Source organism: Mirounga leonina, unplaced genomic scaffold (assembly GCF_011800145.1).
Source record: "Mirounga leonina isolate KUSES-001 unplaced genomic scaffold, KU_Mleo_1.0 Mir_114, whole genome shotgun sequence".
Classification (NCBI taxonomy): domain Eukaryota; kingdom Metazoa; phylum Chordata; class Mammalia; order Carnivora; family Phocidae; genus Mirounga; species Mirounga leonina.
In genome coordinates, this window is record NW_023270265.1 from 37449693 (window position 1) to 37462572 (window position 12880).

Here is a 12880-nt window from a genome sequence, read left to right on the forward strand (position 1 = left end):
AACATCTGGATGTTTGTAAACATAAACAAGTGCTTTTTTCCTTCTGGACAGTTTGCAGTATGTGCATAGAAGTAGGCCAGTGGAGCAGTTTAGGATATGGGTTCTAGAGTCAGATAGATCTGGATCTGTACCCACTCAAGTAGCTGGGTAAAACCGGGCAGGTTACTTAACCTCTCTGAGCCTCAGCCTCCTCAACTGTAAGATGGTAACATTACAGAGGATTCTTGTGAAGAAAAAAATGAGAGAAGACAAAGAAAGAGCCCAGCAGAATGTTTGGCACTCTGTTTAAGTAAGAGCTTCATTCAGTATTTATCGCAATTTTGTGTAGCTGCCCTGAGACATCAAGGGACGAAAACAAGATCCTAAAAGAACAAATGCTCTCAGTGTCCACAATAGCCAAACTGTGGAAAGAGCCAAGATGTCCATCGACAGATGAATGGATAAAGAAGATGTGAGATATATATATACACACACACACACACACACACACACACACACACACGCACAATGGAATATTATGCAGCCATCAAAAAGAATGAAATCTTGCCATTTGCAACGACGTGGATGGAACTGGAGGGTGTTATGCTGAGCGAAATAAGTTAATCAGAGAAAGACATGTATCATATGACCTCACTGATATGAGGAATTCTTAATCTCAGGAAACAAACTGAGGGTTGCTGGAGTGGTGGGGGGTGGGAGGGATGGGGTGGCTGGGTGATAGACACTGGGGAGGGCATGTGCTATGGTGAGCGCTGTGAAGTGTGCAAGACTGTTGAATCACAGACCTGTACCTCTGAAGAAAATAATACATTATATGTTAAAAAAAAAAAAAAAGAAGAAGAAGAAGAAGATAGCAGGAGGGGAAGAATGAAGGGGGGGAAATCAGAGGGGGAGATGAACCATGAGAGACGATGGACTCTGAAAAACAAACTGAGGGTTCTAGAGGGGAGGGCAGCGGAAGGATGGGTTAGCCTGGTGATGGGTATTAAAGAGGGCACGCTCTGCATGGAGCACTGGGTGTTATATGCAAACAATGAATCATGGAACACTACATCAAAAACTAACGATATAATGTATGGTGATTAACATAACATAATAAAAATTAAAAAAAATAACAAATGCTCTCAGTAATCTAGGATTGTTTGTGAATTCTTAAGGCTTGCGAATCCTTCGAAATCAGTGATGTATGAGCAGCTCTGCATCTCAGGCTCCTCACCAGCAGAATGAGAGAATAACAGTACTTACCCTATTGGAAGTAATGTGTATTAAGTGAATTAAATGATTGTACAGTAAATGTTACATAAGCATGTTAAAAAAATAATAAGCTCATAATTAGTGCAGGGCTCTTAGCAAAATAAGCTCCTTGGCAGGAGACGTGGGGGTAAGCTCAATCTAACACACGTTTTCCTGAGGAGACTGGCGGCCTAGGCAGGCAGGAGAGGCAGTCTGAGGTGAGGTGACATGAGGAGGGCAGATCACTGACAGCCTTCCACCTCCTATGCAATTTTCTAATTTTAGAAAGTTGCTAGCTCTATCCCACAGAGCAACTTCCATGGGGCAGGGGGGAAAGAAGTTAAATGAATCATCATTTTAATAAATGCAGGCATCCAAGCTATTTGACAGGATCCAATTGTTGGTTTTTCAAAAGAAGTTGGTTTATCAACAAGGCTCCCTTGTCTATCCAAACATCACTTCCGAATCAAAATATTTTTGACCTACCCCCTACCCCAAGGGGAAAGAAAGGCTGCTAGTAATCGTAAAAACTCTTGAATTCAGAGAGATTTTAAGAGTGTAGTACTAGAGGTTTTTAGTTTTCTATGCCAAAATAATCATGGGAGAAAGTAAGGAAAGGCTCTTGTAATGTTTTCCAGCTATATAAACTTTGTTTTAGGTTATTAAACACCTAGTGTATACAGGGACTATCAATGTGAACAGAGGCGGCAGACAGAGATTACAAAGACATCAAATATTCAAGCTAGATTATCTTGGGTACTGGCCCTTCCATTGTGGTGGGACAAACAGCAATATTTGTTACTTAAAAGCACTTTGTACTTATAAATGAAGAACATGAGCGGGTTCCATGTTGACACAGACACTTAAGAACCTGAGTTAAGAAATTTTCTTTAAAGGTTATTTTGAAATTCAAAATTAAGTCTCTTACCCCATGGATGGCTTCTGGAGACTTCCTCACATTAAGATTTAATGGAGTATGATAGACACTTGTGAAAGTGTTGTTCTTGGGGTTATGGCTAGAAAAAATAGATATAAACCAAAATTAGAAATGTACTTTACCCAAGATGATTGAGTGACTATCCCTAAAGGTATAGTCATTTTTTTAAATTGATAAATATAAAACTTAATAATTGCATGTTAAAAAAAAGATGGCAGTTCATTCAATGGAATATTTTTTAGTTTTCTTAAATGCAATTTATGATTAGTTTTCAATAAAATATAAAAACTCAAAACTCAAAAAAAAAAAAACTTAATAATTAAGTTTACAATTTTCCAGGCAATGTCTTAAACAAAAAATAAAGGAAATCAAATAAATTCAATAGATACAATTTAAAGACCAAATTTAACTGGAAATGGTCACTTAAAAACTTTCTGAAGAATTAGAAAAGGATTCTGGAATTATTTAAAAGAAAAATATTAAGGCTTTATAGGCATATCTGTGGCAATTACACTGCTCTGAAAAGTATTTAATGATTTGATATGGGGTTATAGCGGGTTGATTTGACTTTTTACTTACAAGAAATTTGAAAATTTCAATTTTCTGTCCTTTGCATAAAATCCTGCCAGAGGGCTCGTCAATGATTATATGTAAATGAAAAATTGGGGGAAGATATTTCTTGGATTTAACGCTGGGCTGTGTGATTGGAAGCTCTGGTTGGCTACTTGTTAAAAGATAAATAAAACCCAAGAGGTGGTGGGGCGGGGCACCAAACACTTACGCGTGACAATACGGCTTTTTCTGGTGACTCACGAAGTTATTAACCGATAGCATCATCTTGCAAACTTCACAGTGAAAACATGCTTTATGCCAGATCTAGAAATCATATAAGAAAAAGATGTAGCAAAATTACCTTTTCTTCCAGACTCAGGATTCTTATACATTTCCAGGTAAAAATGGATCCTTAGAGATAAAATGGTAATACACACACACACACACACAAACACACACGACTACAATATGTTAAATGAATGAATAACCTTTTTTTTTCAAGGCAACATAGAAGACAGAGATAGAAATGGGTAGAACTGAAGAAAGACGAGAAATACATCTTCTTTTGATTGTTCAAAAAACCCTACACATCCATATGTAAGAAGACAAATCTCCCATATTGGTTATTATTTCCAAAGGCCAAGAAATGTCCACTGACCTGATCTAGACAGCTGATCTTCTCGGCAGGATAAACTCCATACCCACACCTAGAGCAAGCCTGCACATTCATCTTGATGTCCGAAGAGAGAAGACAAAGCTAGGCAACAGGCAAGAAATCCAAGGAAAAGTCCAAGGCTAGCTGTGCAAGTTAAAGCCCCGTGGGCACCTTGATCATTCAAAATCCAACTTCCACTTTCCTTTGCTGACCTTCTAGTTTGAAGTCAGCAGCTGGATGGTTTTTAAAGCTGCCACTTACTCAAGGGACTATTTTAGCGACTCACTCAGCACGCATGCGCCTGGGAAATTAGGTGGAGGTATTTCTAGCTGACATGCTTCTCTAAATAGAAAAATGAACTCACAACAGCATCATGTTTATGTGGGTGACCGAATCCTCGTGTATGACTAGGCAGCATGTAGTAGTTTAACACGAACTGTGATCATAACCCAAGAAAAGAATACAAAGAGATAGGCCATACACTTATCCAACAATCCAATTTAGAAAAGCTCACTCTATGGGGCCTATGACTAAAGCAGAAAGGCCAGCTCCCAAAAATATAAGAAATAAAACGGGATTGATTCAATCCATGGGAAGGGTAAACACTGTACTTGAAATTTTGGCTTTATCTATAAAAAATGTTTACAACATGGGGGGCCTGGGTGGCTCAGTTGGTTGAGCATCCAATTCTTGGTTTCAGCTCAGGTCGTGATCTCAGGATCCTGAGATCGAGCTCTGTGTTGGGCTCCGCACTCATGAGGGAGTCTGCCTGAAGATTCTCTCCCTCTGTCCCTCCCCTCAAATTTATCTCAAATAAATAAATCTTAAAAAAACAATTTTAAAAATGTTTGTAACAGTGAGGCTGAAAACTGATTAAGATATTTATTTGTGTTTAGCTTCTACTAGATTGCAAAACGAAGAACACACTAGAACTCTCAGTGTTTTGACCCCTATGTTATCCTGGACTGTTCCAAGGTCTGACAAACCCTCTCTTCCTGGCTTTGTGTAGCCCCTCCATTCACTTCAGTGTCCACTACATGTCACCTTAAAACAGACCTTCTAGAAACAGCTTACAAAAGATAGCACCTCACCTGTTCCCATCCCTCAGCTCACTACTTCCTATGACACTTACCCAGCTTTATGTTCTTAATAGCAGTTAACCATCACCTGACATCTTGAATATTAGAATCTGCTTTTTAAAATTATCTGTCTCCTCCATCAAAATATAAATTCCATCAAAACAGAATTCCTGGTCCTTGTCATTTCTAGCTCTAGTGCCTAGAACAAGGCCTGACACAGAAAAGATGCTCAATAAGTACTTACTGAATCAATGAAACAAATTTAAGACTCTCACCAAAATGCCTACAGAGGCCAGAAGTGAAGTCATAGGTCATATTAGGGACCTTCCCAAGCGAGCAGGCACATACCCCATCTGATGCAGCAAACACTCTTAAGTCCCAGCCAACTTGTCGTGAGGGAATCAGTACCCAGTCCTGCCAAATACTGTGACTTCTCCAGAGAAGCCAAATACTTGCATTTCTACATCAAAGTCCCTGTTTTGTAAAACACTGGAAATAACACAAGGCCAGGGGCAGCAGAGTCCAGGGCTTGGGCAGGCCACCACTTAGTGACCCTGGGTCTAAATGGTCTGAGATCATGGCTGGGGGTCCCCAGGTGGAGAGAAGTCAGCAGTACTTTTGCGTTGTGTTAGCTGGGGTGACAGGCGGGGGGAAAGGCTACAAAGCAAGTGAAGTACAAAGTAGCATTCACATGACACTAAGGAGGGGCTGCAGTCTTAGGTTCCCATGGATAGAGAGTGGGGCCCAAGGCTGCTCTCTCAGCAGGAAGGGGACCCTAGGCAGGGACTCTGGGCTCCGGAAGATTCCCATGCCGGAAGGTGGTGCAGGGCAGCTTGAATAAATGGGAACAACAAAGAACAAAGACTCAAAGCGTTCCCAGAACATTCTGCTCTGTACCAGGCTTCTCCAGCTTGACCTGGGAAGCGGGCTGTAAGCCCCATAACCACTGAGAGAGGCCTCTGCCCCAATCCAGAGGGATGCAGAATTAGTCAGATTTCATTTAAGGTAAAAGCCACATTAACACTTCTCTGTCTAAGGTGTGATTACCCTGGACAGCTGCAGTCGCTTCTCGCTCACCCTCCTGAAAACAGGAATGACCAGAATTAAGAGGCTGAATTTGACTTGTACCATCACTTCTGCTTGTAAAAGGCATGTATTAGGTGTCAGCAGTCATGCGGAGAAATCACCCTAGCGAACTGGAAATGGACACTGTAAGGAACTCAGGTAAGATCCACACAGCCCCCGTCTGCCTGGCAGGCACCGTGGGCTGTCTCTCCTTTGTCCATCCCACCCCGCTCACATCCGGTAGAGCCCTCCCCCTTGCCACGGTGACTACCTCAGGCCATCCAAGCCTTAGCCGCGGAGCACATAACACTCCTGTGGCCTTCGGGATTGGTTCACACCATGTGTCTTAGCCTGGGTTCCCCAGAAAACAGAACATGAGGCAAAGGCTTATGTTCAAGGACTTTATTGAGCATTGTACACCCAGAGAGCAGAAGTGAGGAGGCAGGAAATGGAGGGGTGACAGTCGATATGAAGGTTCATTTCATGAGTAACCTGCAAAAACTTAAGTTTATTTGGCGGGTGCATTGGACTGCTTGATCTCCATCTTCCAAGAGGCTGTATAAACAGCTGCTACTCGGGAACATCTGCTACAGGAAGGAAGGGGGAAGAATGGATCTGTGGTCCTGTCTCCCTTTGGTGGAAGGCTGGCCCCATTGGGTGTTAACTCCCCTACACATCTATGCTGTGGGTATGCCCATGGCGTCCCACAGCATCTTATGCCTCAACAGCAACAGGGGGAAAGGCAAGGGCAACAGAAGGCCAAAGGCACTGTTGGTCATGCCCCCCATGAAGATGGCAAGCCCACACGGAGCCTGCTGCCCCTGCTGAGCCTGGGCCGGCCCAAGCAGGCAGAGGTCCTGAGACAGGCGAGGCTGCGTGGACCGAAAGTGGCTCCTGAGACGTGTCTGATAGGCTGTCCAATCAGCAGAGCGTCCAGGACTTGGGCTTGGTTGTCACGAGCCAGAGCCAGACGGTGGAGAGTCTTGGTCCTTGATTTGGATGCTTCTGCCAACACTGCCCCACGTTTCTTCGGCTTTTTTTTTAAGTCTTGACTCATAGAGAGATTGTGATCAGTGAAAAACCCCACATTTTGTTTCACATTAATGGCTATCATGTTCAGTGTGTGGGGTAATTGATTTTCTTTTTGAACTTAAAGATAGCACTGACTTATCTCTTCCATTTCCTCCTGTTGATGGTGGCCCCGTTGCTTCAGCCGGTCAAGATCCTTTGGTACCTTGGTTCTGTCATCCAGAATATGAGGTAATTCTTCCTAGCTCTGAGTCATTTCCAGTGCCCTCCAGGGCCGCGGATGTGAAATGGCTTTGAAATTGCAGAGATGACAAATTCAGACGGAGGAGAAAACTCCCTACCCTTTGCTCTGTCACTGTCACTTTGCTTAGACTGGAGCTGTTCCTCCCATGCTGAAGGTGTGTGTCTACCTTAGTTTATGTTCTCCCAAAAGCAGAGCTTGAGGTGAGGATTTGGATGCACATAGTTTATTTGGGGAGTGCTTCCACAAGGCAGGAGTGAGGGTTTGAGTGAGCCAGTGAAGTCAAATGTATTATTCTGAGCTAATTACCACAGTGGGCGGCCTCTAACAACACATAACATAATATAACATAACATGCCGCTACCCCTACCTGGAGCTGAGATACAGAGCCCCCACCTCTCCCCACCCCAGGGCTGAGATCCAAACCTTGTTGGAGAGAGTATGTCTGTGGCTCACTAGATGGCAGAGAAGTCACTGTGGTGCCATGCTGGTGGAACTTGCTAGAAATCTGTCCTCTAGAACTTTCTGGAAGTCCACCCTCTGGGTGCTAGAGAGAGCTATTCATAGGAGTACCTCAGTGGAAGAATTCTGCTATAAAACCATCTGAAGGAGTGCCAGTGTTGCTGGGTTTTGCTGGTTACCGTGCATAGCAGTAGCTGGGCACTGCAGAAGCCTAAGAGCCTGATTCTCCAGGAAAGGACAGGAAGGAAAATTCCTTTTTTTTAAGGCAACCTGATCCTGGTTCTGTCACTAGCAAGTTATGATATGGGCCACTTCTTTGAGCCTCAGATTCTTTATCTATAAAATGAGCAGAGGGATTAGCTGTTAAGGCCCCTTCCAAAATCTAACATTGTGTTTCACTGTATTTCACGAGTAATCTGCAAAAACTTAAATTTATAAATCAGTACCTAATTTTCTTTACTGATAGGGAGTTTTCATTTCTTAAATGATTCACAATGGAATTCCTTTAAAAAGCAAATTATCTTAGTGTCTACCGCACTTATTTACCACCGACATTTCAGAAACACGAATGCTAGATAAAGAGCAACGCAGCCGGTCTTAGCCTGTGTGGGCTGCTCTAACAAAATACTAGGGACCATGTAGCTTATAAACACCAGGAACTTATTTCTCACCATTCTAGAGGCTAGAAGTCCAAGATTAGGGTGCCCGCATAAGGAGATTCTGGTAAGAGTCCTCCTTTGGGATGAAAACAGCAACTTCTGCCTATGTCCTCATAGCGTGGAAGGAACTAGAAAGCTCTGTCCAGACTTTTTTAAAAAATAAGGGCACTAATCCCACTCACCAGGGCCCTGCCCTCATGATTTAAGCATTTCCTAAAAGCCTCAACTCCTAATGCCATCACATTGAGCATTAAGTTTCAACATATTAAGGGGGGGGGGGGCAGTGGACACAAACTTTTAACCTACTGCATGGCCACATTGGAAATAGTGTAACTGTTTAAAATATTCAGGAATTCAAGATTTTTGCTGAAGCTAATAAATTATAATTATGCCCTGACCCTTACCTGGGGCCAGTCTTCCTTAAACCAAAAGTGTCCTTACCTGGCGAGATTCTAGAGACAATACTGAAGTCTGAGGCCCAGGCTAAAGCAAGCAAACACAAAGACAAGATGCGGTTCTTGCCCCATCTCACGCCATGAAGGTTTCCTTTGCATTCAAGGTGTTGAAAGTTCTTTAAAAGCAATTATTTCTGGCATGGATAAAAGTGTAATTTCTTCTCAGATAGTCACACCGCTGCGAGACCGAGTTAATTAGTTGCTGTCCTGAGGAGCCCTTGGAGAGAAAGGCTTTGGAGGCGCGGGCTGGAGGCCCAGGGGTGAAGAAAGGCAAAAATGTGAGCGGTGCGCACGTGTGCGTGTGGCCGTGCCTACACGTATGCGGGGGTGGAGGGGTAGGAGCGAGGTGGGCCGCGGGAAGTGCAGGGTCCCTCGCTCCTTAGACTAAGTCACGGCCACATGCCCAGTGGCTGACACTTGGGGGCTCTCAATAAATATAGCGGGACCGATTCTGGCGCTTCCTCCAGACAACTTCGCCGACTTGCGAGGCGGGAACTCGCCTAAGAGAGAGAGGAGTTCGGGGTCCTACCGTCCACGCGCAAATCGAGGCGCCCCCAAGAGTGGACACCGGAAGCCCACCGGCGACCCCACGGCTGGCCCCAGAAGCCCGGCCGCGGAGAAGGTAACTCCAGCTGCTGCGGGCGCCGAGCACCTCCCTCCCCAGGGTTGGGGCGCCAACAGCACAGATTGGGGTCTGGGGCCTGACTGGGGAAAAGCCCTCCGGCCGTGGCACTGGGTCCCCGGCACTGGTGCGGAAGCCCGAGCGGAGGTGCATACGGGGGCCAGCAGCGCCGGGAGAGAAGGAGGGGCGCCCCTGGCTAGCGCCGGGTCGTCGAGCGCCCAGAAGTCCGCGGAGCGCGCTCTTCCGCGTGCGCGCGGCCGGTTTGCAGAGCGCGCTCCCGGGTCACGTCGAGCGCTGCTGGGGATGCAGAAGGTGCTCTCCCGGGGCCGGTGAGCGCGGCGTCGGGGTCGCAGAGCTGTCGGCAAACTTTCCCCGGCGCGCTCCCCGGGTGCGCGGCCAACTTTGCCAGGGCGCCTTCCCCCGGGCGACGCTCGCGGACCACGGTGCAGACCCGGCGACCAGTTCTGCAGGGGGCGCCCTCCCGGGACGGCGCGCGCGTTGGAGCGGGTCGTTGGGCTCGCGTGCCACTCCGGGGAGCGCACCAGCGCGAGCGGGAGGCGGCGCCCGCAGCCCCGGCCGGCTCCGGGAGACTGCCCCGCGCGACTCCGCCTCCTGCCGCGCCGGGCCTTCTAGTTTCGCTTTCGCTGGGGCGGCCCCAGACCCTCGCCGCGGAGGGACCGAGACTGACGCCAGCTCTGGCCGCCTGGCCGCCCGGTCGCCGAGGACACGGTAACTTCGGCCCCTGCCTCCGCTAGCGCCCGCCCGGGCCCGGCCGCGCGCGCTCCTTCCCTCCCTCCGCCCGCGGCCTCCCGCCCCCCCCGCCCGGCCTCCGTCTCGCTCAGCCCGGCGCCCCTCCCACCCCCGGCCGGCTCTCCTCCGCCTCTCTCCCTCTTCCCCGCCCGGGCTGGCCTGCTCTGAAACTTTGCGGACAGGGCCCGGCACCGCTTGCTTGGCTCAGCTCATTCTCCTTCCCTGCTGGCCGCGGATTTGCAAGAGGGGGCGCGGATTGAGGCCGGAGGGAGGGGATCGTGATCTCGCCGGGCTGACAGCGAGCGCTCGGGTGTCAGACAGCCCTGGGCGCGGATCTTCGCGCCCGTCTGTCGGCTGTGGGCCTCGGTCCTCCCTGTGCCTGTCTGTTAAATGGGAACGGAGGCGACGGCGGGCCGAGGGTCGCTGCGAGAATGGAAGGAGGTGACTGGTGCATATAGCAGTGCCTCCGTTTGGGCTCCGTGTGCCGGAGGCAACTGTCATCCTGGCTGGGGCTCCTGAAGATTCCTGGAGGAAGTGAAAAAAGGCAGGACCACAGGCGACCTTGCAACCTTTCACCGTTGTAATTCAAGTTCGTCATTTATGGGGCAGTAAAATCACTTGTGGGTTATTCTGTGTGAGTCATTCCCAGGCCTCTGCTCTGGTGGACTACGTGGGCCTGTACTTTGCTTACTTACAGGCTGTTTCCTCCTTCAGGGGCGCCTGGCCTTCAGCCTCCATAGGCAGCCCTCACCTGGGTTCATAATTCACCTCTGCTTCCTGTTAGTTGTGTGGCCCTGGGCAGAATACTTAAACTCTCTGAAGAAACCGAAGTTTCTTCTGCAATATGGTGTGAAGGCTCCAGCCTCCTAGCAGTGCTGTGAGCCCCTGGGGACGGGGGGCGGGGAGGGGGGGGGACTCGAGTGCCAGGAGAGCCTTTTCTCCAAGTGCCAAAGGTGAAAGGTGGAGGTCCTCTATCCAGGGCTGCTGGAGGGCTGCTTTTCTTTGAGCCTTTAGGGAGATTGTCTTCACTGGGGCAAGAGTGGGGTACAGGCTGTGTTATGTCACTTTTCAGAGGAAGCAGCTACAATGAGTCCATCCTCTCAACCATGGGGGAATAAAAAAAACAGTTCAGGATATAGCTGGGAAGTGATTTCCTACCAGAAGTGTGTACCAGTCGCCTGTTAAAATGTGTTTAGAAATAATCACTAGAGGAATTTTTTTTTCATTCTCCACAAAAGCTGCTTAAGATATGGATGTGATTTTAAAATATGGGTGAAGGTTGACAGCTGAATGTTTTTAGTCTTGACATCTGCCAACAGTGGTGATAATGAGGAATATTTATTGAACATCTAGAATGTGCTACACTGTGCTTAGCACTTTTTTTTTAAAGATTTTATTTATTTATTTGAGACAGAGAGAATGAGACAGAGCACATGAGAGGGGGGAGGGTCAGAGGGAGAAGCAGACTCCCTGCCGAGCAGGGAGCCCGAGGCGGGACTCCATCCAGGGACTCGATCCAGGGACTCCAGGATCATGACCTGAGCCGAAAGCAGTCGCTTAACCAACTGAGCCACCCAGGCGCCCCTGTGCTTAGCACTTTATGCACATTTTTCCATTCATCCTCAGCCAGCCTGTGACTTAGGCATCGTTCTCTTCCCATTTCACAGATGAGGAAGGTGAGGCTCAAAGAGATTGAGCACTTTGTTCAAGGCCCATGGCTAATAGATGGAGGAGCCAGTTTAACCCCTGATCTGCTCTTCCCATGACTGGGCTCTCAACTTGGTTGTGTTGTCTCACCTTTATCAACAATTTATTCAGGGCACTGAATGATTTAAACATTTTAAGTACGTTTTAGTTAAAATGTTTATAAAGAAATATTTATTGGGGCGCTTGAGTGGCTCAGTCTGTTAAGCATCCGACTCTTGATTTCGGCTAGGATCGTGATCTCAGGATGGAACCCCTGCTTGAGCCTCAGTGCTGGGCGTGGAGTCTGCTTAAGACTCTCCTCCCTCTGCCAGTTCCCCCTTCCCTCTCTTAAAAAAAAAAAAAAAAAAATATATATATATATATATATATATATATATATATATGTATATTGAGTGCCCACTGTGTACTGGGCACTTTTCTATGACTGGAACAAAAAAAGGATGATTAAGATACACTCTCAGCCTGCAGATAGGGTCCTCGTGGACACTAGTGACAATAAGAATGACAATAGCTAACGTAGAACGCTTACCTAGAGCTCCTGGCAGTGCTCATGCTTTCTGTGAATCACATACTGATTCACTTAAAGAGAAGATAGACATGTTTAACGGAAGACAGATGTGCCATTGGATGAGCAGTAGCCCTTGTGTGACTGACGGCTCTTGGCAACCTGAGCCCTACAAAGGGGACAAACACCAGAGAACAACAGTAGGCCTGCCCTTGCCAGGCACAGCAGAGGTGAGATTGGCCTGGATTTTCTTGGTGGGATCTGAGGATGAGTGGAAATATGGGGTCAACACCAAGTCTTGGCTTGACTGAAATGATGTGGCCAAGATTAGGCACCCCGCTGGGTCAGCACCCTTGTTCTGGGTGAACTTGATTTTACCCAGAAATCAAGCCCAGCCTCCTAGGAGTCAGAAAGTCACTGAATGTTTTGCTGTTCCCACTGTCTAGGAAGTGGGGACACAGAAGACCCTTGTGGCCTAGTGTTTGGAAGGAAAGCTCTGGAAAGCCTCCCACCACTAAACCATAGAAATAAGCCTGAATTTTATGTCTCCAAGTCCAAAGTCCCCTCCATGTGGCTGGGAAGGACAAGGAGTTTCAGCTGCACCCCTGCTGTGATGGAGCATGTATGCAGCTCCCCTCTGCCTGCAGAACCCCATCCCCACCCTCTTGGCTTCCCCTTCTCAGACCTCAGGGCTGATATCTCCTCCCCTGAGAACCTTCCCTAATTCCTCCGAGGCTCAGTCGGGTCCCCTGGCGTGGCCACAGATTGTGGGTCCTCGTGGTGCTCACCACAGTGGCAGCTCAACATTTGTGCCATCCTTTTCTCAAAGCCTATCCCCCATCAAGGCAGCACCAGGTCAGCGTGCTCCCAGCTGTGTCCCCAGCTTCTAGCACCCAGCCTGATGTGTCAGACCCCCAGTAAATATTCAC

The 12880-nt window shown here is 47.6% G+C and overlaps 2 protein-coding genes and 1 long non-coding RNA gene across 8 annotated transcripts in view; 1 reads left to right on the forward strand and 2 right to left on the reverse strand.

The window, feature by feature from the left end:
• Window positions 1-3621, reverse strand: part of NRAP (nebulin related anchoring protein) — a 70783-nt gene extending 67162 nt beyond the window's left edge. For all 4 annotated transcript variants that reach the window (XM_035029343.1, XM_035029350.1, XM_035029338.1 and 1 more), the window contains exons 1-3: window positions 3381-3621; window positions 2952-3046; window positions 2162-2249 (exon numbers count right to left, since the gene is read on the reverse strand). In XM_035029343.1, the coding sequence (XP_034885234.1) occupies window positions 2162-2249; window positions 2952-3046; window positions 3381-3452 (255 nt within the window). In that variant the 5' untranslated portion in view covers window positions 3453-3621. The remainder of the gene's footprint in view (window positions 1-2161; window positions 2250-2951; window positions 3047-3380) is intronic.
• Window positions 3622-5908: 2287 nt separating this feature from the next.
• On the reverse strand, window positions 5909-9443 carry LOC118026522. Its single transcript, XR_004683599.1, has 2 exons — window positions 8354-9443; window positions 5909-6841 (listed from the first exon to the last, which is right to left on the reverse strand). It is a non-coding gene; the product is annotated as an uncharacterized LOC118026522 (long non-coding RNA).
• Window positions 9444-9616: 173 nt separating this feature from the next.
• CASP7 (caspase 7) overlaps window positions 9617-12880 on the forward strand; it is a 29131-nt gene continuing 25867 nt past the window's right edge. The window contains exon 1 of one of the 3 annotated variants that reach the window (XM_035029392.1): window positions 9617-9718. Coding sequence is in view for 1 of the 3 variants with exons in the window: in XM_035029384.1 (XP_034885275.1) it covers window positions 11948-12181 (234 nt within the window). In the remaining 2 variants the exon portion in view is untranslated. Of the gene's footprint in view, window positions 9719-9840; window positions 10284-11828; window positions 12182-12880 lie in introns of those variants that run through there. The other 2 variants (XM_035029402.1, XM_035029384.1) reach the window with 2 other exon arrangements.